This window comes from Pseudomicrostroma glucosiphilum (assembly GCF_003144135.1).
Source record: "Pseudomicrostroma glucosiphilum strain MCA 4718 unplaced genomic scaffold BCV69scaffold_6, whole genome shotgun sequence".
Classification (NCBI taxonomy): Eukaryota; Fungi; Basidiomycota; class Exobasidiomycetes; order Microstromatales; family Microstromataceae; genus Microstroma; species Microstroma glucosiphilum.
Window position 1 is genome coordinate 368,159 of NW_020289918.1, and position 22,095 is coordinate 390,253.

The following is a 22,095-nucleotide window of genomic DNA, read 5'->3' on the forward strand; positions in this document are numbered from 1 at the left end:
AATGGAACGGAATATATGCCCCCCCCCCCCCCCCCCCCCCCCCCCCCGTTCCCCTCCTCTGCACCATCTACCCACTCTTTCCCGCACCCGCACCCGCACCCCCAAAACCCGCAAACCCACCTCCTTCAAGCAATCCACTAACCGCCTCTTCCATCCCCCTCACTTTTTCTTTCAACCCCTTGACCTCTTCCTCTGCTAGCCCCGCGCGTCGATTGGCATCTCTCAATTGAGAGCGGATAGAGAGGTTTTCCAATTGGAGGGCTTGGGAGAGTTGATAGTCTGCGAGGGACTTTTGAGATGTGAGGGTTTGTTGCACAGAGGGGTGGGAGAGGGCGTGGGTGGCTTTGCTGCTGTTGCTACTGCCAAGGCCGAGGCCGAGGCCGAGACCGAGGGCGCCATTGCTGCTAGAGGTGGTGAGTGTGCTGTTCTCCTGCTCTCGCAAGGAAGACTGACTAGCAGAAGGAGTCATACCTGCAGCTCCCGAGGGGGGAGCCTCAGAGAGGATTCGCTGTGCTGCTTCTTCCTCCTCGGCAGGAGGCATCTTGAGGATCAACCTCAATTGGTCCAGAGGTACCACGTCCGAAAAGAGCGAAGCGACGGCTGAACGGTTCGCCGTACCCATTCCAGTCTCGGCGCTTCCGCCAGCACCTCCACCTGCGCCTGGAGTGGTGCGTCCGCCACTGGCAGTATGCGGTAGGTTGAGGTTGAAGAGGACGTCGTCCTGGATTGCTCCTTCTTCTCCCCCACTGGGATCGCGGTCACGAGGCCCGCCGCGCTCCAGCTCCTCGCCATCCCCGTCTGCGACATCAAAGACGGCTGAGCGCCTACTGCTGCCTGCAGAGTCGTGCGATGAGTTCTTTTCGATTAATCCACTGTCCCGCACAAGACCTGAAGAGGAAGCATTGCTCGATGCGCCACCACCACCTTCCTCGGTGGCAGCTCCATTGAGGGAGCCAAGCAGTACCAGTCGAAGTTGGGCATTGATGGCCCTCTCCTCTGCAAGAATCCTCACCGCCTCCCTCTCCTTCCACTCTAGCCTTTCCTTCTCCTCCTGGGATTCGACGACCCACAGTTCCTTTTCCCTCTCCTGGTGAGCAATCGTCAGACGCTGGAATGCCTCGAAGTCTTCTTCACGCAGGGCAATCTGCTCAGAGAGGGAGGCGAGCTGCGTACGCAATTGTTCGTTCTCGTCTTGAATATCGCTCACGCTGGCCGTCAGGTCCTCCAGCTTGAGGTGGAGCTCAGTGACTTCTGCGAGCTTCTCCCTCCACCCACCCTCCAGGTCCTTGCCTAAGGAGCGCACCTGCTCCAGCTGGGTGGAGGTGGCGAGGAGATGGCGGGCCTCGGCGAAGCGCATTTGGTCCTCCATCATCTTGCCTTCGTCGACTTCGTAACGAGGAAGGCGCTTGCGTTCCAGGGGTCCTTGGGCGAGAGAAGCTGCAGCTGCAGCACCACCGCCTAGTCGCTCGGGAAGGTTGAAACCACGAGAGGCGGCAGAGCTCGCCGCATAGTTGGCCGCAGAGGTGAGGGAATTCAAGAGTGAGCCGCTCGATAGCTGACGCTGCTGTAATTGAGGGGCTGTCACAGTTGAAGAAGCAGCAGGCGGGGGTGAAGGCGACTTAAGGGCCGCCTCGGCTGCTCGCTCCTGCGGTGTCTTCAGCCGGTCCCACAGCGAGGGCGTTGAGTTCTTACGCGCCGTTGGAGTGCTGGGAGACGCAGCCGCTACAGGCCGAGGAGGAGGCGGAGGTGGACGGGCAGTGAGAGGAGTAGTTGCGCTAGCCTCATCAGCCTCGGGCAGAGGCGATGCAGATTGCTCAGCGCCCTCAGCTTGTGTTGGGTCGACAGTCAAGGTCTCCACAGCAGGCAGAGAGCCAGTGGCACCCGACTCCTGCGCTGAAGGTCCCGGCTCCTCTGAAGGTGCCTCAGCTGTCTCTTCTCCAGCAGGCTCCTCGGCGTCCTCTCGCTCTTCACCAGCTCCACCCTCGGCGTCTTCAAACCCTTCAGCATCACTGTCCTCGCTCTCTGCAGCGCCTCCGCTGCCAGAGGTATTCGTCGAGATGCTGCGCCGCTTTGCATTCTTTGCATCGCCATTCGAAGGTGTAGGAGCCGTACTATCTCGCTTGTCCTTCTTTGGCTCAGCTTTGCCCTTTGCTTCTGCTTTAGACTTGGTCCCGGCAGCAGCGCGCCCATTGGCAGTGGCCTTAGGCGGCATGGCTAGCGCAATCTGTAAAGCCGAAGGTGTGTACAGCGAGGAACCCCGGGTTGCAGACGTTATGGAATCTCGCTTGTCCGCACTGTCGTCCGAGTCAGTCGGAGGTCCGGAACTTCGCTCGGCAGTCGAGGTGATAGACTCTCGGTGTTTCCACAGAGACGGAGGGGAGTCGTAGGTATCCTCTCGACTGCGATGTTGGTAGCAGGAGACTGAAGACGAATCAGAGAACGAAGAGGAACTTTCAAGATCTCGCTCGTGATGATCGAAGACCGAGCCGGACTCTCTCTTGCAAGGTGACCGTAGAAGTGTTCCTCGGGCAGGTGCCGATGAACTTGTGCCAAAAGTCGATTCCGCCCTCTGGTGAGGCGTACTCTCTACAGTCGCAGGAGCAGAGCGAGTCTGCGGAGCACTGCTTCCCTCTGTGAGCCTCGAAGAACGAGAAGTGCTACTGCTGACCGAGGCGCTCCTGCTATGAGAGGTGGAGCCGTAACCCGATGCCGAAGTTGAGCTAGCAAGACCTAGTGTGATGGGTCTAAGGCCCGAAGGGGAGGGACTTATCCAATTACCGGAGCTACGCTGCTCCTGTCGTCTATTCCTAGTGAGAAGACCTCGAGGTAGCTCGGTAAGGGACGGGACCGGAGGGACGTCACTGTCTGCTTGGGAAGGGTAGGAGAAGCCAGCTATAGAAGCTGCTCTTTTGGCTAGACCTCGTAGACCAAACGTGCGAAACTCGGCCTTTGTATCCGCCTTTGACTGAGGAGCCGACTCAAAATCTGCCTCTGTGGTGTCTGGACGATATTTGAAGGCTTTGCTGCGTGGGTACCCGTTGGTGGGCGGAGGACTGGATACGAAGCGTTGGAAAGGACTGGCGCGTGCTGGAAGAGGTGGAGGTGCCGGGCTGAAATCTGCTGACCCGTTGGGTAGAGGCGAGGAAGGAGAGTGTTTCCGTGGGCTCGCGGGAGAGTCAGAGGCTGATGAGAGGTGAGTGTTGTGCTGAGGGTAGAAGGAAGAAGGTGTGCCTCTGCGTCTGTTCACCAAGGCAGCTCCAACTTTGGCCTCGAGTGGTGGAGGAGGGCGGTGCGGGGCATGAGCCGCGTCTGAAAGGCCTTGATGGTCCTGCGCCTCGTCTTCCTTGGTCTGCTTCGACGCGCCTCTGCCTTCTTCCCCGCCTCCTCGCTTCTTGTCTGCGTCTGCCGCCCGTGCCAGTGGAAAAGAAGACGCCGCCGCTGCTGCTCCTCTTGCCGGCCCTGCAGCAGCGGCAGCGGCAGCGGCAGTTGTAGACGGCTGTGCTTCCCTCGAAAAGGAGCCGTAAGGACGACGTTGCTCATAGCTTGCGCCTTTATCTTCATCGTCAGGATGAGAGACAAGGCTGCTGACCGATGCTAGACCTTGCGAGGTGAGCATGGCTGGGGTGCAAGGCAGGCGGCTGGTCGCTTTTGTAAGAGCTAAAGTCTGCTGCGCTCTGATCGAGCCGGATCTGAGCCCAGGCAGCCTTCGAAGGAAAGGTCTACGCAGCGACACGAGGAGCTTCTCGAAGAGAGAAGGAAGGTCCAGCGACGAAGGTAGGTCAGGAATGGAGCGAATTAGAACATTCCCCTATACAGGCAGTGAGACATGATGTGTGATTTGAGACCGGGACTCAGGTCAAGAGACAAGCAGACGGACAGGGCAGCAACGGCAGCAAATAGCAAAAGCGCCGCCCCCCCTACTCGCCTGACCCTGGCATTGACCTTGATAGGAGAGAAGATCACTGCAGAGCTCAACCATCGGACTCAGACCTCTTGCACTTGTCCGAAGCATGTTACTTCAATATATTCCCTGGGCATAGAGTGTGTAGTCTACACCCTCGTAGCAGGCTGACACAGTGGCCCGCACAGCAGCTTCAGTCTGGTTCACTACTGCTGCCGCATTGCTGTCTGGCCAGTCCCGTGGCAGAGGCGCAATATAGCCTTCAGTGACTCCTGTCCCCCATTGATGTTCCCTCTTCTGTTCCTCCGCCCGACTAGCTACTCTGCATCTCAGCCCTACCATCGCACATCCCTCCTTTGCCTCTCTTAATCGCTCCTAGAACTCTGCGACTGGCCCTTGGCAGCAGCCAGCTCATCGGCCAGACGGTTGTACTCGGTCTGCTGCTGAGCCGTCTGCTTCTTGAGGTTGTCCAGCTGCACCTTGAGCTTCTCTGCTTCCGAGGAAGAGGCGCCGCCCTTGGACACCGACGAGGCAGAAGAGGATCCACCCTTTGCAGCTACAAGTTCCTCCTGGGTGGTAATGAGCTCGGTGATCAAGGAGTAGGTTCGAGACAGGATCCTGCGAGGGGGAGGGAAGAAGGGCAGCAAGATATAGGAGGACTGGGTCAGTCTGAAGTTCGGCACCTCCTCACGCCAATGGACTTTTCCACTTACAAGCTGAGGAAGAGGGTGAATCCAGTGAGGTAAGTGTTCCTCTGAGCATAGAACTTCTTGGCGTGGAAGCTAGATTCGGTCCTGGAGTCCCTCATGCCCGCCTGATCCCTCATGGTCTCTCCATCGGTAGTGACTTTCCACATTCGCTGCACGGCGTCTACGAACAAGACTGCTACGAATATGAACATGATCTTGAGAGCATACTGTGCCTTTGCAACCACTGGAGAGTCGGAGAAGATGACGAATGAAATGGGTGAGTGAGTCAGCTGGACCGCGTAGAAGGCTTGTCAAAGGTCGAGTGACCAGGTACGGCGAGAGATACTGACGTGGGTTGGTAGCGAGGAACTTGAACATGGATCTCCTCCATGCAAATGGCAGCGGGATGATGAGTACGAGGAATGTGACCACCTCGAGTACGAGGAGACCAAATACGACTGCGGGATGGAGCAGTGGGGTGAGTGATGCGGATGAGATCAGTAGGTGTGCTTCCACGTCTTTCGCGCTCAGCTAGACGGGGGAAGGCAGTGAAGACTAGTGCCTGGTTACTCACGTCCATAGTAGAGAGTCATGGCTGTATTGATGTGGTGTCAAGGTCGCGTGAGGGGTGTGTTGATAGCAGGTAGAATGGAGATAGGATTAGGAAGGAAGCATTCGTCTCTTTGTCTCCACTCGGAAGATGTGTGTGCAAGAAGGGGGGCTTTGCTGGTGAGGCAGACAGGGCGCGAGAGTTGCGCCTGGGCTGAAGCATCAGGGCGGGCGGCGTACGATGACGCGCGTCTGCGTGCACGGGCTGCAACACAGCCTCACACGCACACACACACGCGGGGTGGAGCCTCGTGGCCAAGGACGGTGCCACGCGGGGCGAGGTGGGGGGCCCTGCATCGTGGCTGGGGATGGCGGGAGGGCAATGGCGGGTGGGGCCTCGTTGGCTCAGAAGGATCAGACACACACACACACACACCTTGGCTGCACTTTGCTCCCCACCGTCGCTGCCATTGCCTTCTACCAGAACCATCTACCGATCCTCCCTCACCTACTTCTTGCCTCTCCACACCTCGCCCCTGCCCCACCCCACACACCCCGCTAGCCATGACCGACGCCGATCAGGCACGACCCACCCCCGCAAGGACCGCAACGAGGACCCTCCTCAATCTCGGCAACTTGCCCCCAAAGAGGTCTGGATTCGGTGATCTCGCAGTGAGTGCGACAGCAGCAGAGACGGCTAACATACGGCCCTCAACCATGACGAGAGATGACAAGCGTATACTCACCCGATCCACATATCTGTGACACTTTGCCTGCTCTCCTTATCAGTCCTACCAGCGTACCCCATCTCGCGTGGATCCCAACAACCCACCCTGGCCCGCCTACCGAGGATACCATGAGTATTCCTTTGCCCACGAGACCATGGGAAAGCGTCTCCCCACCATTCTCGGAAAGGCCATTGACGACACCATGAGGACACTCAATGAGGAGCACGAAGAGGGAAAGATTAAAGACCTCCTGCAATGCATCGAGCGCATGACACAGCTCATGGACGATCTGCATTCCAATGCCACGCTGCGAGTCATCAAGGACGATGGTGAAGGAGACGTCGCACTTTGGAACAAGGAGATTGCAAGATTCTTCAAGGGTGAGCAGAGAGTGGAGGAGGGTGCGCCAGCATACACACCCCTCTAACAATGATACTGACACCGGACCCCACTTCTACCTTTTCCCATTACAGGCAAGAACTTCATGAACGCACCCTGGCTCTTTGCCGAGGCCTACAAGTACCGTCGTCTCCATGAGTGCTTCTCCATCTCCACCTACTGGAAGGACTACGACGTCTTCTTCCGTCAAAAGTGCGACACCTTCTCGCGTTCCTCTACTGCCGTCTTTGAGCTCTCCACCCGCTTCGCCGACCCCTTCCACCATGAGGCTGGCGCTAACGAAGAGGAGAAGCTCAAGGCTGCCAAGCTCGTCTTCCATGAGCTGACCCAGGTCTGTTTGTGGGGTAACGCCACCGATTTGTCCCTCTTGATCAACATGACCGAGGAGGACATCAAGAGCCTTCAGTCTACTGGAGGTGAGCATCTGGCTGAGACGGAGAAGAACATTCTCTGCAATGACCTCGACAAGATTTGGGACCACCTCCACACTGTCAAGGGCGGTAGAATCGACTTTGTCCTCGACAATGCCGGCTTCGAGCTCTACTGTGACTGCGTCTACGCCGACTGGCTGATCCAGAGTGGAATTGCCAACGAGATTCACTTCCACGGCAAGCGCTTCGCCTGGTTCGTCTCCGACGTGACGCACAAGGATTGGTCTTGGCTATTGAACAGTATGATGTACGGTTCCCTCTTCCCCAATGCTTCGGATGCTGAGCTGGCCTCTCTGCGTGCCATGGCAAAGCGCTGGAAATCCTACGAGCAGACGGGTCAATGGGTGTACGAGCAACACCCCTTCTGGTGCACCGGCTACACCTTCTGGTCTCTCCCCTCTGAGGCTCCTGATCTCTTCCAACATCTAGCCGATTCCGACCTAGTCATCTTCAAGGGAGATCTCAACCATCGTAAGCTCACCTACGATTGTCAGGCACCTTCACAGACGCCCTTTGATGTGGCCATCGGACCTATGAGCAGTGAAGAGGGAGCACCTCCTGTTGTTTCTATCAGGACAATCAAGAGTGACGTGGTGGTGGGCGTGCCGGAAGAGGTGACCAAGAAGCTCGACAAGGACGAGGAAGGATGGCGTATTAGTGGACGGTACGCCTTCATTGGTCTTAGCGAGGGGACAAAGACGAAGTAAACTCGTGCGACTCAGGGAAGCAAGGCAGGCAGAGGGGGGTTTTCAGCTGGGCCAGGTGAGATGACCACTCTGTCTCTTCTGTCTCACGAAATCGTGCAATGCCATTCAGCTGGTCTTGCACAGGTGTGCGGTAAATACGATTTGCATTCTTCTCTTTGTCTCCTCGCTTGCTTGATACGACTGCTCTGCATGCATGCTCTGGCAATTGCTCGCCTCCAGTCTCTGACGAAATGATTCTGTAGGCGAACATTTGGGTTGGGTCGTCTTGTGTATTGCTCTGCTCTGCGCTCTGGTACAAGACCGAGGTGACAATGCCTTCTCGCTCCGAGGGGAACGATGGCCATGGCTATCGATCGTGCAAGTGACAAGGAGGTGCCAGATCCAATCCGCTGTCCCCTATGCTGGGCCCCCCTCCTCTTTTCTCCCTCTTCAATCCTCTCAGGTCTGCCTCGCCTCCTTCGTCCCCGGTGGTGCCCTATGCTCCACCACTACCTCCCTCGTCGGCGCAATCTTCAATCCGGTCCCCTCCTGCACCTTTTCCAATCCTCCCTTCCACCCGCCCTCTACCTTTCTAGCAGCCACATGAGCCTTATCATCCGCCTGTCTCCACAAGCTCTTAGCACTCTTGACCAGGGACTCCCGCTGTTCTTTTATGATTGGAGGGAGATGGGCGGATTCTACTTGTTGGTAGTAGAGGGAGAGGTTGTGAGAGGTTTTGGGGAGGAAGTAGTTGAGGGAGCCGAGGAGGAAGAGGGGTGGGGAGAGGAAACGGATGGGGAAGGAGCCTGGAAGGGACAAACCGCACGAGTGGATACGTCGAAGCAGCCGATGGGGAGGAAGAGAAGGGTCAGAATACCATGTACGAGCCGCAAGCACCCTCCTTGCTTCCTTCACCCTCCGCGCCCCAATCACTCACGATAGCGTCCAAATACACTCCCCGCAAGAGTGGCCACACCAACATAGATCAACCCCGGACTCAAAGGCTCATCATCCGGGATGATCTCCAACACTTTTCTCTCCACTCTCCTCTCTACTCCAATCCAACTGCTAACATTCTCATGTACTGATTTACGAAGAGATTCGGTAGAGGAGGCGAGGGCACGACGAGCTTCACCGACGTGTTGCTCTAGACGGGTTTGAGTCTCGATTACGCGAAGGGGTTCGGAGGGGGCGGAATAGATGGGGAGCTGTGAGAGAGAGGGCGAAGAGGTAGGGTGAGGAGGGCAGACGAGACGAGGGAGGTGGGTCAATTGCGGCTCGCTCAACGTGGTACATGCCTTGAACCAGGGAACAGAAGGGGCGAGAAGCCCGCAGTGATGTCCTCTCTCTCTAAGGTCTCACCTTTGTTCCCCCGCTCTCGTCCACAACGACTGTGCTAGGCGCCATCGAGCTCGAGGTAATCGTAGCGGAATCGGAAGATGCGAGCTCTGGTCTAGCTGTCTTGATATCGGTCCTGACTTTGTCTGTAAGCCGGCAAGGAGCAGCAGACTGAAGCGTGAGATACACTGAGGAGGTTCACGTCAACGAGGAGCGAGACTAGGCGAGCTCAGGGAGCGAGGAGGTAGTAGTGGAGCGAGGATCAGACGAAGGGAAGCCAGCCAATTAGTCGAGTCGGTACGGGAAGATCAGAGAGCGAGCACTCAGGCGCCCACACGCCCAGCGCAAGGCGTCCGCGCACACAGGCGCCTCGCCTCGCCTCGCCTCGTTCCGAAGTCCTCCGCCCTGCCATGCATGGCGATTAGTAGCCTTGGGAGCTGGCGATCGTCCTCTACGGAGCAGGGCCCTTCGCGTGTTGGGTTCGCTCGCACATACATATTCTGCATGGTAAACATATAGCATAGATGAGACTAGAACATGGATATACATGAGGATAAGAGGGGCAATCAAGGGACATAGTTGAATAGGGAAGGGGATGGGTGTAGGCACGAATGCTCTACTCAATCGAAGAGCGACTGATGATCACCAAGGTGACGCAAGAGATGGTGTGCTGGAGATCTCTGGCACTTTGGCGACGAAAAGAAATCGCTGCTCAGAGGCAGAAGAGGTCCTGACTCGGTGCCCTACTTGCGCTTAGCAAACCCAACCGCATCCTTGTCTCGATTGAAGGCGACGTAGCTGGAGAGGAAGATGGGGTCTCCGGTGATCTGTTGGCGTAAGATTGGGCAAGCAGGACGATACATCAGTCTCAGGCTGGCTCTACAATGGCGATGGCGTTGCCCACCATATCTCACTACTCACCCAGGCGTCTTGGCCAATCTCAGTGCCCACGATAGACATCACGCATCGACCATCCTCCGTCTTGCCGAATTGAGTAGCCTCGGGCGACAGGACGACAGTGGCCTTACCGAACTTGAGGGTGACCTTGGGAGACTTGTCGCACTCGTAGAAGCCCAGCGTCATCGATTCTTCCTGGTGAGTGATAACTTCCACTTCTTTCATCTTCTCGAAGAAGCTCGTCACCTGTCTGACAGGCTGCAAGCGAGGGAAAAGGTGGTCAGGGATGAAGCATCGAATGTCCAAGCCTGTGCCATGTAGCTGTCGTGACACTCACGCCAAGGATCATAGTAGTTCCAGAGTCAACGATACTGTTGAAATGCTGACCGTTGATGGTCCCTTCGAGCTGCCAAAACGTCTTCGTCTGGACGGGATGGTAGGTGATTGTGCCCGTGTACTTGGACTTGTCGTACCCACCGAGATCGAGGGTACCACCGGGGGAGCCGGCAGACAGAGCAAAGCCGAACTTGTTGGCAGGAAGCTTCTTCTGCTCCATGAGGAGATCAAATAGCGGTGGATTGTCCTTTCCAAAAGTATTGAGGGGTGGGTAGGCCAGCCCGACGATACCGTCTGCCGAGGTAACCACCTCATCGTCTGTTTCGATACCTACGGAGGCAGAGAGGGCCTCTGGTCAGCACTGGCGACTGTTTCGATATTTCGAGCGACAAGCAACTCACGACCAATGGAAACATTGCTAAGCTTCAATTTGCCAGACGAGAAGGTGTCCAGATAGATATACCCTTCGAAGGTGTCTTCATTAGAGGAGATGCCATAGCCATTGAAAAAGCGCTTGTGGGTGTTGATGGCAGTTGAGCTTGGAATATAGGCATCTGCGTCGAGAAGAATGTTGCCGGACCCCGTGTCGAAGTCTACTCTCTGGGACTTGCCGCCGATTTTGACGACTCCTGACCAATAACTACCCTCAGCCTGTCGTAAAATGAGATTGCAAGGTGAGCCGATCTGTTGCTGGTGCAATGTTGCTCGCCAAATGTGCATCTCTGACCTCTTTGGATGACTCACAATGTCCTTCAGCGGTATGACCGAAGTGGCAGCTCGCTTGGAAACACCTCGGTAGGCGTCGATGTTGGCTCTGTTCCTTGCGTACTTGTTCTGCAAAGAGCATGAAGACGCGAGGAGACGACGGCATCAGAAAGTAGCCGATGACTGTGCGACCAGGAGCGGGGCTTCTTCGAATCGACGCCACTTACCTTGATACTTCGAATGTGGCTGCCGACAGAGCCAAAGTCGATCGTCTCGGTGCCATTCATGTGATGAGGTCTGCCGGTAACTCGCTTCGTGACATTGATGGAGAGAGGTTCGGAGTGACCCGCCTCAAGGAAAGCGGCTATGACTGGATGAATGAGACCTCCCACAAAGGCAACGGAGAGAGGTAAGGTGAGGAGCATGATCAGAATTGCTGACCGGTTGTGGAGCGTAAGGGGGATATGAGTAGATTTGAGAAGGATAAGCTAGGTGTGAGGAGTGAGGGGTCTGACCGGTACGATGGTGGTAAGGAGGTTCGGTGGGGGAGGGGGGAAAGGGGAGGATACGAGAGCGATGGTCGGCAGGCATACCCTTATAGGTCAGTGGGAACATAGTCTAGCTAGCTATACCTCCTGCGACGCCAGGAGCAGCAGGAGCCTGCATGTCGCTTCAGACTGCTTCTGCTGATGGGTCGATCGACGGCTGTGTCATGGAACACCCAGAAATGGTGCCGCGAGGCCCACAGGTAGCGTGGCCTGCTGCAGCTGTCCTCGGACGACGGCCAATGCGATGAGCCGTGCCTTCATCGCACTGTTCAGGTCTTGATGTTGAGGGTAGCATATCGCAGGTCAAAGGAGCGGTCGAGTAAGAGGCGTCGTGTCACGCCTCGTGCAATGGACTTGCTCGATTACTGCTTGTGACGGGCATCTTCTATGATAGTGTACCATTGTTTACAGAGACGGCTCAGCTGGACGTTGTTGAAGATCAGCAGCGACACCTTGCACCTTTGAATCTGGCCATGTCGTCAGGTGAGCGTCGAGGATCTTGTGGGGTCACCCCGTCAAAGGTGGAGAAGCACAGGCGCAGAGGGAATGGCGTGGCTTGGCGGGGCGAGGCGCTGCGCGTTGGCTCGGGCGTCTGCCGGTCGAGGCCGTGGTGAGGAGCAGTGTTCTTCTCGTAGAGGGGGTGCGTGGCCCTGACATCTGTCCCACCTCGACAACCACCACTGCCACCTTCCCCCTTCCTCTACCCTTCTGCTACAGCTTCTCTCTCATTCTGCTGTCAGGTCTTCGCATTCTCAGGCTCGCAGCAGCAGCAATGTCTGAAGCCAAAGCTACCCCCGCTGCGTCGACCAAGAAGAACAAGAAGAACAAGAGCACTGCTGCTGGAGACGCTGCACTCACCAATGGCAAGCTCCAAGCTCCACCTGCCGCTACTCCAGCCCAGTCGCAGCGAGAGGAACTCCTAGCAGAGCGAGCTGAGAACAATGCTGCTGTAGCCGCCGTCGCTCTTCTGGCAGACAAGACGGATCAGCCCGCGACTCCCCTCACGGCGGCCGAGCGCATCTTGGCAAAGCGAAGCAAGGCACTCGGCAAGAAGCTACAGAGGATCGCACAGTATGAAGCTCAAGACTCAAAGACTCTCAACGAGGACCAAAAGGCAGTCATTGCCAGCAAGGACAGCGTCATGGCTGCCATGAAGGAGCTCAATGAAGTCGGCAAGGCCTGGAAGCAGGCAGAGCAGGAGAATGTCGCAGCCCAGCAGGCAGAGACTCAAAAGGCGGTAGAGCACGAGAAGAAGAGCGGAGAGGTATGTCTTTGCCTCTTGAGAGCTGCACCTTATCAGCAACAAGCAGTAGCTGACAGCCGCGGTTGCTGTTCCTCCATCTAACCACCTCCATCCCAGGCTACCGGCGATGCAGCTCTTACCCTTCTTCAGCAATTCCTACGCCTCTTCACTGTCCTCCACCTCCCTCAGATTCAGGTCTCTACCTTTGCTCCAACGATTTCTCCTGCCTTTACCGACTCTATCACTTCTCAGGAGGCGGCCGCTGTAGGCAAATTGTACCAGGACATCATCTCTCAGTCTCTCTATTCTGGCGCAGAGGTTGGACAAAGCAACGAAGGCAGCGTCAAGGAGCTGTTGTCGTCCATCGAGGGCGGAGAGGCCGACAAGGAGGCATTGGCCGGTGTGAGCTGTGAGTAGAAGCGTCAAGGGTATTACTGGTCTTGATGAAGACAGCCGCTGATTGCAGCCACCTCCCCTCCTCCACTTGACCGTATATCAGTCGCTCGAATCAAGGAGCTCCTCTCCCACGTCATCGCCCCTTCCACCTCCGACGTGCCCTCTGAGAAGGTCCCTACGGCTGCTCAGAGCGGCACCGACAAGGGCGATGAGGCGGTCAGTCACGAGAAGGCTTCTGCGGAAGAGGCCATCGACGTTGCTCCCGAGCTTGTGGAGCCACCTGCAGCTGCGTCACAAAGCAAAGCGGAAACCGCCCCGGCCGCTCCTCATGTCAATGGCAAGCAAAGCCCTCCCAAGGCCCCAGTAGCATCTGGCGAGATCTCCTTCTTGCAGTCGAGCGAAGTCAGTCGTGTCGCTAGCGCTGCACCCAGCCTGCATGGCGACTCGGAACAGCCGGCCGAAGAGAAGGTTGCGGTCCATTCAAGTGGGGATGATCAAACTGCTTCGACCGAAAAGGCATCAGAGAAGCCAGCTTCACCTGCCGTGCAAGTTTCAAAGTTCGATTGGTCGGCAGATGTAGAGGGCGGAGAGGACGACCTTGGTGACCCCATGCAGGCCTTCCCGGATCAAGATTCTCGCAGCGTGACCTTGAACTCCTCGCTCTCTTCAGAGGACAAGACGGAGGGGCTCTCCTCCAATGCTCGAATCGGCTACGACGCTGCTGCTGAGTCCGAGGCCAATGGCGGATTAGCCTTGCCCGCAAGGCGCACAAGCACTCCAGCAGCCAAAGTCTCGCAGTCCGCAAGTGAGGAGGCAAAAGCGCCAGCCGAGCCTGAAGCTACCGCCCCTCGTGAGCAGAAGGGAGGAAAGGCAAACGGCGCAGCCAAGTCTGGATCGCAGCAGCAGCGGCCTGCCGCTCCTGCTCCTGCTCCTAGCAAGAAGGCTCCCATTGTCGACGAGGATGGCTTTGTGCTCCAGACGAGCAAGAAGTCATTGCACCAACAGCAACAGCAACAGCAACAGCAGCAACAGCAGGCTTCCTTCCGAGGTCGAGGTAGGGGAAGGGGTGGACCTCGTGGTGGAGGTGGGGACAGAGGAGGACGAGGAGGAGCTGGTGGTGCTCGGGGTAGGGGAGAGTTCAGGGGTGGTGCAAGGGGCGGTCGAGGGGCAGCGAGCGCAGGTGGCCCTCCGGCGCCAACGTCGGCTGCGGGACAGTGAGTGCAAATCTCTGCAGATATGGCGATGTGGGTGAGAGGGAGACGGAAGGGTGAAATACAAAGGCAATTATCATCACATCATCATCGTCATGTTGAAGTCGCACATGAAAACGACAAGTCTGATAGATGGTATCTTCGATCGAATCTGGTACAAAGGACTGGTCCACGGTCTGAGAGGCTGCGCCTCGCCTTCCTCCCATTACGTGCTTCCCGGCTCTTTGAATCTCCTCAATGCCCTCTCCCTCGCCTCCTTATGAACCACAATCGGCTTCGGGTATCCCAACTTCTCAAATTCCCCTTTACTCAATCTCTCAAATGGATTATGTACCGCTGCTCCCTCCAATGATCTCAATTCGGGGACATAGTGCTTGATATACTCTCCCTTTGGGTCACACTTTTCCGATTGAGAAGTAGGGTTGAAGATTCGGAAATAAGGTTGTGGATCAACCCCGCACGAGGAGCTCCAGGCCCACCCGGCATTATTGCTTGCAAAGTCTTGATCGATGAGATTCTGATTGAACCAACGCTCTCCTTTTCTCCAATCGAGCATGAGGTGCTTACTCAGAAAGGAAGCTACGGTCATACGACCACGGTTGTGCATGTAACCCTGCTGGGATGCTTGGCGCATAGCGGCATCTACCAATGGGTAGCCAGTACGACCTTCAGTCCAGGCTTGGAAGAGGGAGTCATCGTACTCCCAACAGACTCGTTCGTATTTTTGAACGAAGAAGTGGTTCATGCAAACGCGGGGAAAGGCGGCTAGGACGTGCGCGTAGAAGTCACGGAAGCTGATCTGTGATGGTAAGCAAGGGAGCAGAGGAGTATCGTTAGCATCGGCGTCGATGTCCCTTCTAAGCGGGTGTCGACCACGGTCTGCTCACCTCTGTGTTCCACGTCTCGGTACCCGTCGATCGGCCCACCTTGAACTTGTTCTTATCCACCTCCATCGTTGCTCGCAAGCAAGCCCTGGGCGAGATGACACCCGCAGCCAGGTACGGCGACAACCTCGATGTGCCATTCTCCGAGCACAAGTTACGTCCAATGCCGTACCGATTCAGCCTCGAGTCTTTCGAATCAGGCGCAACCTGCTTGTGTCCCAATTCGGAAGCTCGGTCCTCAAATGCACTCTCCCCTCCTTTACCCCTCACAAAGTTCGACAGAACTTTTCGGGCAGAGTGAGATCCTGCAGGCCAGAGTTTACGCATGTACTCTGCATCCTTGCACTCGTAGCCCTCGACGTATTCTGGAATGCCAAAACCTTCGCCCTGTCGATCGAAAAGGTTACCTAGCTTTCCGGTGCGAATGCCCTTGTCGTTCGCTTCAGGCGAGGGCGACTCATCGATCAGATGCATATTCTTCTCGATATGGGCAGTCCATGCCCGGTTCCAAGGGCTGAAAACGGCATACTGGTGTCCAGTCTTGGTCTCTAGGTGGAAAGCAGGCACAACGTACGTATCCTCTAGGAAAGTGGCATACAGCCCCGCTTCTCCCGCCGCTTTGAGGATAGCCACATCCCGCCAGCACTCGTCAACTTCGTATTCGACATTGCCCACAATCTCCTTGACATCCCATTGCTTGGCGAAATCGATGAGTGTCTTTGGCATGTCTTTCCGCGAAGGAGAGGTGTACACCATCAGGGGGATATTGAGCTCGTCGAGCTGCTTCTTGATTTCTCGCAGGTTCCTAAGCACGAAGTCGATTCTCCTCGGTCCACGGTCATGCATCTTCCAGTCAGTTGGAGAGATGAAGAAGATGACAATCAAGTTGCCCGCTCCTTTCCCACCCGCCTTCTTCCTCTCTTGAGCTAGATGTGAAGCATGGGCGATACCTCGATTGTCCTCGATACGGAGGGACTTCATTCCCATGACATAGAGTACATTGCCTCCCTCTGAAGGTGGGCTTTTGCACTCTCCATGCTTCTTCATCTCAGAGCGAAGCAGCAGCACAGGCTCATTACCAGACTCGGGTAGTTTACCCGGCGTGGGGTTCCAGTCATTCTGATTCGCAGGGTTAGAGGTAGAGGTGGAGGAGGAAGGGTCACCAGCAATGGACTCGTTGGGCTTGGCACGCTTCGTGTCCCGCTTGACGGCTTCGTTGGTCGTGGGAGCAGTAGAGGCGGATCCGTCGTCCTTCTCTTGAGGCTGGGCTTGCTTCCTCTTGGGAGCCATGATGAAGAAGGTGCGGAAAGGAGGGGGTGGAAAGCGAGAGCCTACAACAGCGAATCGGGATTGAGCGTCGAGGGTACCCACAAGACGCCGAGTAACACGGAAGACGAGAGTGGAGACCAGCTTGCCAGCAATGGTGGTTCACCTGGTATGCCTGATCTTTACGGAAAGAGTATGTCCCCTTGCGTCGAGGAGATGTGAAGAGGCGTTCCTTTGGTGGGATATGGCGCTGCATGTGCCTTGTGCGGTGTGTAATCGTCTCTGCTTCCGCATCTCGGAGGATTCGTCGGCCCGCGGGTGTGGAGTGATTTCGCCCCGATGCTTTGGTCAGCCACGGAGATCTACGTCATTCCCTTCCCGCCAAGGCGCTCAGGGCAGCCCAAATTTCCTCCCCTCGGATCATGGGTACAAAGTCAAGAAGGATGCTCAGCTGCCTTTACTTACACTCCCTCCATCTTTAGCATCTATAGCCACCACTTTCACCTCCTCATCGTCGGCCCAAGATGTTCGTAGCAGCATTGGACCCCTACTACCTCGGCCTGACGGCCATCATCTCTGCCGGTATGCAGATTGCCGGCTTCGCAATTGCATTCACCCTCCAGACCGATGCCATTACCGACTTCTGGTCTGCCCTCACCACGATTATCATGCTCCTCATCACCCTCGACTTTGGCGCTGCATACACTGCTCGCAACATCCTAGCTACCATCTTTGGTCTGCTTTGGGCTGTAAGGCTTGGTGGATTCCAGCTGTTCAGGATGATCAAGATGGGTGGGGACACGAGATTCGATGAGATGAGGAGCAACCCGCTCAAATTTGCTCAATTCTGGGTCGGACAATTCCTCTGGACTTGGACTATCACCATGCCCATCAACGTCCTCAACTCACCTGCAGTGACCCGACCCTACGATGGGTACGGCGGCACCCTAGGCCCCAGCTTCGGGACTGCAAAGGACATTGTCGGTCTCATCTTCTTCGTCCTTGGCTTCCTCACAGAGGCCATGGCGGACATTACAAAGTACCGCTTCAAGAGTGTGAACAAGCCACCCAAGGGGGCCATCATCGATGTTGGACCTTGGAAATTCTCCCGCAGGCCCAACTACTTTGGTGAAATCCTTATCTGGCTAGGAATCTACCTTTTGTGCATCTCCCCTGCTAGCCAAGCCGACATTAGCTATCGCGGACACGCAGCTCTGCTAGGAACCGTCGTTTCTCCCCTCTTTACCTTTGCCCTCCTGATGTTCCTCTCAGGAGTACCACTGGCAGAGAAGCCCTCACAAAAGAAGTACTTTATCATGTCCCACGAGGGTACCTCTCTGGAGCCTTACAACAAGCAGAGAGAAGAGGACCCATGGAGGCGATACAAGGCCTTCCGCAACCGAACCCCGCTCCTCATCCCTATGCCTGCCTTCTTGTACAAGCCGCTGCCAAAGTTTGTCAAGACGTACATCTTGTTCGACTTGCCGCTGTACAACTTTGACGAGCACAAGGACGGACCTGCCGCTATTGACGAGTGGGAGAAGAAGCAGGGTAACGATGAGAGATCGTGAGCTACCCCTTCGAGTTTGGCCTCCTTGCCCTTTTCTTGTTTCTATTAGAGCCTCGCTTCTTGCGTTGCCCATCCTTACATTACCTTGTTCCAGAGCACTCATTGTATAACTATCATGCAATATTTAATCTTTCCCACGCACAACTGCATTAATTGTATGTCTGAGCCTTGCATCATCTTGTACAGAAAGGGTCAGGCACAGCTTGTGGTGAGCTCTTGTGGCCTACGAGTCCATCCTGGAAAGTCGAAGACGCGCGAAACGGGTGGTCAGCATTGCTTCACGCGTCACCTCGCGCTGTTCGCTTGCCCTTGAATACTCACTCCGAGCAGCACTCCCATGCTCCCTTGAGATTCTCCTTCCACAGCGTCACCTTGCCATCACCACAGCTGACTGCCAGCACGTTTCCGCTAACGCTCCAGCTTACCCTCCACACCGTCTCTGGGAACTTGCCTCCGCTCGCACCTCCCGCTCCCGAAGGGTTAAGGGCCGTCTTTGTCCAGGGCGAATTGAGACCGTCCTGTGTCCACACCAGCACGGTCCGATCTTGAGAGCAGGTGGCCAAGTAGGAGCGAGGCAGACCGATGTTGGGCGCAAAGGCCACGTCCCTGACCCAGTCGGTGTGGCCGTTGAGCTGCTCGATCTCTGACCACCGTCCGAGCTCGTTACTGTACTCCCACACCTTCACGGTATTGTCGCAACCTGCGCTCGCAAATCTCTTGACGCTCGATGAGCTCTGAGAGGTCTCCTTGCCAGGCCCACCTATTTGAGGAGTCTGAGCCGAGACGAGGGATCCGGGAACGGTAGCAGGAGCCCAGCTGACAGCGTTGCAGCCCATAGGGTGAGCGGCCACCATGTCCACACTCCAGCTGCCATCGTCATTGAAAGTCAATACGGAGACGTTGCCGTCAGAGGAAGCACACGCAAGGACGGAGCCAAGCTCATGAGGAGCCCAAGCAATCGAGTTCACTGCCAGCGTGCAGGAGCAAAGGAAGGTAAATCATCGTCAGTGGACGTTCTCGCTCCAAAACTTCTTTTTCTTCTGAGACTCACCTGAAGCGCTGTGCATCGCATGCTCCTTGATCTTCGTCCATCCTCCCGAAGAAGTCATGCTTCCGCCGTATGGCTGGCTATTATAACCGCCCTGTTGCTGCTGGGCAGCTCCTGCACTACCCGAGTCTTTCCAGATGAAGACTTTGCCATCGTAAGAAGATGATGCGAGAATGGGACCGAATTTTGGGTGAGCCCAAGCAATTTGCCAGACGGGACCTTCGTGTCTATGAAGAGGATAGGGGATGGGTTGTCAGAGCTGCATCCAGAGTAGGGAGTGTGCATGCTCCAGCGTGCTCACCCCTTGAGCGTGGTTCCCTGACCAGCAGCACTACCATCAACTACATCAAAGACTTTCACTGTCCTGTCCGACGAGCAAGTCGCCAGCCTCTTTCCGTAGTAGTCAAGCTGGGCATCGTGCTAAAAGAGAGTAGAGCACCACGAAATGTAAGAAGGATGTAGACCTATATCGATTGCTCCCTCTCCTCGGATGTCTGGAGCTTGATTACTCACGATCATGTCCTCGTGCAGTGTCTCAATAGGGCGAACATTATCGGTCGTTGCTCCTGCGGAGGTCGAGGGAGCCTGTGGGAATGTCAAGAGTGAGGATCAGCTGCTGCTGCAAGGACAAGGATCGGTATGATGAAGCTGGTCGTCTCACCATGTGAAAGGGTGGACGGCGCTACGGCGGCCACGAAGAAGCGAGAGGAAGAGTCTGGGGTGTCTGCGACGGTGTGACCGAGTGGCGAGCTCGATTCCCAAGTCTTTCTCGTCGTGAATTGGTGGGAAGGAGTAGTGGTATCGTGAATGTGCAGTCACGGAATGGACGACGTTGGCATGGCTCGCACTCGTGGAGCGTGTTGCTTCTGAGTTGGCGGGGCCACCGAGGCCAATGCGCGGCGGAACGGAAGCAAGGGACAAGAAGATCTGATGCAACCGGTACAGAGTGGCCCGGCAGCTCTCGGTCATGCCGTGATGGACGCAACGACACAGTGGAAGTTCAGCAGAGTCACTGGATAGATCTCATCTTGCTACGTAATAGTATATGTCTCTTTATTGTCAAGTCAGTCACCGTCGATCCACCGCAGGTACCCATGTCCTCGCACCTCCCTACGCGTCCAAGTCCGGGGGCGGCAGCGGCCCTGTCTTTCCTTTGTAGTCATCTGCCCTCTGCCTGCTCGACCGCGTATCCATCTCTTCTTCCTTTCCAGCATTCGGCAAGTATTCGACCGGTACATCTAGTCCCACCCGCCTCGCTGTAGCCTTAACCCTCTCCGCCTCGGTCTGGTCGTGCAGCGGATTATAGCGCACCAGGAGCTCCTGCATTGTGACAGAGTAATGGAAGGATGTGTCAAAGAGTGTTGCAAAAGAACGCTTTGGACCATCGCCGCCTCGAAGGAGTGACCGCATGGCATGTCGGACCATGAGGCAGCCTTGCCTGTGCCTCGGCAATCCTATCTCCACCTTCGCCGAGAGCATCGTAATGCTCGCCACCGCTACTCACCTTATGCACCCTATTGCTCCTCAAGAAGAGCTCCAAGTCCTTCATCTCCTTCAAGGACGCTCCTTCACCATCACTCGTCGTCGACGCCCGGAAGGACTGCCTGACGTAGGAGACGATGGGCTGTGAAGCAAAGGCGGGGGATCGAATTGCCTTGGGCGGGGTGGAAGGATTGGACCGTAGCTCCCGTAGGAGAGAGCGATACAGAATTCGCGGAGTGGAAGACGAAGATGAGGAGGCTGCTGATGCCATTGTGACAGAGGAGAGAGTGGGAAGTGATGCGGCGTGAGAGGTACAGAGAGGAGGTATGGATGGATGAGGTGAGGTGAGGACTGGAGGGGATCAATTTATTTCGCTCTCCGCCCGGAAGAGGGGTTGGTTGGTTGATGGTGTTGCTCCGACCACCTTGTCCAACCCTCGCATTACCTTCGTCTCTTACCATCGCAACGCTGCCTACCAGCTCCCTCTACCATAGCTCAATCCCTTCGCTTTCTACCAGCCTCCTCCTCCCTCGAACGTTGCCAGCATGGAGCAGATGAAGAAGAAGCTGGAGGGCAAGATCGTACGTAGGCACTTAGCTTGGGTCGCCATTGCTGTCGCAGACGCTGACACGCTGTCTCCTCGCTTGACCACCCTCGATGTGACCTTGAGCAGGACTTCCAAGGTCAACGTCTAGCAGACAGGATAGGCCAGGAAATGATAGTGATGGGAGCAGTGAGTCAGCTGAAAGACACTCGATATGTCGTTCGATACTGAATGAATGTTGCCTTCGTTGCTACGCCTCTTGCAGCTCCTCTCTCTTCTGCTAGGATTCGCCTTTGATTCCTTGTCGGTCACAATGTACCTCTATGGCGTCATTGTTCTCGTCGCATGTGCTGTGAGTCAAGACAGTGAGACGGCATACGAGAGGTGATAAGCGGGCGCTCAATCACATCCTGCTTCGACTACCCCGCTCCACAGCTCGTCATTCCCCCCTGGCCTTTCTACAATCAACACAAGACACAATGGCTGCCCAACAGACCTGAGAGCTCTCCAGATGAGGTCACTGATACCGATGCGACTGGCAGCGCTGCAGTGATAGATGAAGGGGCTGAGGGCTCGAAGAAGAAGAAGGCCTAATGGACGTGTACGAATACTGATACGAGTAGATGGTAATGCGATTGTCACGAACTGGTCACGAATCGGACAGGCTGTCATAGCGAAAGCGATGGTGCTCTGTAGCTTGGTCAGCGAGGTGAACGTTGCCTTCATGGTCCACTAACGCTCGACGTCGAGGAGCGCCTTGTAGAAGCAGGACACTTCTGCCTTCGCTTGAGAGCGTCTTGGCTGCCGAGATCATACCTGAATACCATCAGGCTGCACTGAGAAAATGGTTGTCTCAGAAGTAGGGCAAGGGCAATGCGCTAGGGACACAAACATACTACGATGCTACTCTGACTTCACGGGCGCTGGTGCGCGGCAAAGACTCGTCCCAGGTCTCGACGCCTATCGTTACATTGAAAGGTTTTGGCCCCCTCGCGGTATTTCAAAGCCTCCAAGGCAGCTTGCACGTCGTCCAGGGCTGGTATCTTTGCCTGGTGAGCATGAGTGAATGCTCCCCGAGTGGCATGCTCCACCTTGTGCCGAGGTTTCGGGGATATCGGCCGTTGCTCCTGCCGCTGGTCTGTGCGGAGGCGAATCACCGGCCATCGTGCGCCGGTACAGAGTTGAATGCCTGATAAATGCTGAGTCGTTTCCAAGCAACGTAGAAGACCCGTAGATACCACGTC

The 22,095-nt window shown here is 56.1% G+C and overlaps 11 protein-coding genes across 11 annotated transcripts; 4 read left to right on the plus strand and 7 right to left on the minus strand.

Annotated features, from left to right (window-relative positions):
• Positions 1-67: 67 nt before the first annotated feature.
• BCV69DRAFT_298800 (hypothetical protein) lies at positions 68-3,616 on the minus strand (the record flags this gene model as incomplete). The annotated part of the gene is made up of 1 exon (XM_025494255.1): positions 68-3,616. The coding sequence occupies one exon, from the start codon at positions 3,614-3,616 to the stop codon at positions 68-70; it is 3,549 nt and encodes a 1,182-aa protein (XP_025348167.1).
• Positions 3,617-4,266: 650 nt separating this feature from the next.
• Positions 4,267-5,183, minus strand: BCV69DRAFT_287314 (B-cell receptor-associated 31-like protein; the record flags this gene model as incomplete). Its single annotated transcript, XM_025493558.1, has 4 exons — positions 4,267-4,519; positions 4,615-4,834; positions 4,941-5,048; positions 5,165-5,183. The coding sequence occupies 4 exons, from the start codon at positions 5,181-5,183 to the stop codon at positions 4,267-4,269; spliced, it is 600 nt and encodes a 199-aa protein (XP_025348168.1).
• Positions 5,184-5,658: 475 nt separating this feature from the next.
• On the plus strand, positions 5,659-7,578 carry BCV69DRAFT_282512 (DUF89-domain-containing protein). Its single transcript, XM_025492386.1, has 3 exons — positions 5,659-5,811; positions 5,929-6,247; positions 6,341-7,578. Exons 1-3 carry the CDS (start codon positions 5,704-5,706, stop codon positions 7,402-7,404), a joined length of 1,491 nt encoding a protein of 496 aa, XP_025348169.1. The 5' UTR covers positions 5,659-5,703; the 3' UTR covers positions 7,405-7,578.
• On the minus strand, positions 7,532-9,019 carry BCV69DRAFT_282513 (hypothetical protein). The gene is made up of 3 exons (XM_025492387.1): positions 8,746-9,019; positions 8,321-8,591; positions 7,532-8,189 (listed from the first exon to the last, which is right to left on the minus strand). Exons 1-3 carry the CDS (start codon positions 8,788-8,790, stop codon positions 7,843-7,845), a joined length of 663 nt encoding a protein of 220 aa, XP_025348170.1. The 5' UTR covers positions 8,791-9,019; the 3' UTR covers positions 7,532-7,842.
• Positions 9,020-9,367: 348 nt separating this feature from the next.
• On the minus strand, positions 9,368-11,207 carry BCV69DRAFT_181493 (acid protease). Its single transcript, XM_025489571.1, has 6 exons — positions 10,887-11,207; positions 10,699-10,788; positions 10,356-10,605; positions 9,956-10,284; positions 9,643-9,876; positions 9,368-9,548 (listed from the first exon to the last, which is right to left on the minus strand). Exons 1-6 carry the CDS (start codon positions 11,082-11,084, stop codon positions 9,465-9,467), a joined length of 1,185 nt encoding a protein of 394 aa, XP_025348171.1. The 5' UTR covers positions 11,085-11,207; the 3' UTR covers positions 9,368-9,464.
• Positions 11,208-11,979: 772 nt separating this feature from the next.
• Positions 11,980-14,064, plus strand: BCV69DRAFT_298804 (hypothetical protein; the record flags this gene model as incomplete). The annotated part of the gene is made up of 3 exons (XM_025494256.1): positions 11,980-12,471; positions 12,568-12,859; positions 12,950-14,064. 3 exons carry the CDS (start codon positions 11,980-11,982, stop codon positions 14,062-14,064), a joined length of 1,899 nt encoding a protein of 632 aa, XP_025348172.1.
• Positions 14,065-14,262: 198 nt separating this feature from the next.
• Positions 14,263-15,988, minus strand: BCV69DRAFT_248331 (hypothetical protein; the record flags this gene model as incomplete). Its single annotated transcript, XM_025490288.1, has 2 exons — positions 14,263-14,856; positions 14,945-15,988. The coding sequence occupies 2 exons, from the start codon at positions 15,986-15,988 to the stop codon at positions 14,263-14,265; spliced, it is 1,638 nt and encodes a 545-aa protein (XP_025348173.1).
• A 632-nt stretch (positions 15,989-16,620) lies between these two features.
• BCV69DRAFT_181570 (DUF1295-domain-containing protein) lies at positions 16,621-17,889 on the plus strand. Its single transcript, XM_025489572.1, has one exon. The coding sequence runs from the start codon at positions 16,732-16,734 to the stop codon at positions 17,776-17,778; it is 1,047 nt and encodes a 348-aa protein (XP_025348174.1). The 5' UTR covers positions 16,621-16,731; the 3' UTR covers positions 17,779-17,889.
• A 205-nt stretch (positions 17,890-18,094) lies between these two features.
• Positions 18,095-19,794, minus strand: BCV69DRAFT_277131 (protein transporter SEC13; the record flags this gene model as incomplete). The annotated part of the gene is made up of 5 exons (XM_025491140.1): positions 18,095-18,744; positions 18,829-19,052; positions 19,127-19,245; positions 19,339-19,410; positions 19,645-19,794. The coding sequence occupies 5 exons, from the start codon at positions 19,792-19,794 to the stop codon at positions 18,095-18,097; spliced, it is 1,215 nt and encodes a 404-aa protein (XP_025348175.1).
• A 63-nt stretch (positions 19,795-19,857) lies between these two features.
• On the minus strand, positions 19,858-20,652 carry BCV69DRAFT_282520 (hypothetical protein). Its single transcript, XM_025492388.1, has 2 exons — positions 20,330-20,652; positions 19,858-20,145 (listed from the first exon to the last, which is right to left on the minus strand). Exons 1-2 carry the CDS (start codon positions 20,576-20,578, stop codon positions 19,936-19,938), a joined length of 459 nt encoding a protein of 152 aa, XP_025348176.1. The 5' UTR covers positions 20,579-20,652; the 3' UTR covers positions 19,858-19,935.
• A 130-nt stretch (positions 20,653-20,782) lies between these two features.
• Positions 20,783-21,907, plus strand: BCV69DRAFT_282521 (SPC12-domain-containing protein). Its single transcript, XM_025492389.1, has 4 exons — positions 20,783-20,888; positions 20,981-21,040; positions 21,117-21,203; positions 21,287-21,907. The coding sequence occupies exons 1-4, from the start codon at positions 20,853-20,855 to the stop codon at positions 21,443-21,445; spliced, it is 342 nt and encodes a 113-aa protein (XP_025348177.1). The 5' UTR covers positions 20,783-20,852; the 3' UTR covers positions 21,446-21,907.
• Positions 21,908-22,095: the final 188 nt, after the last annotated feature.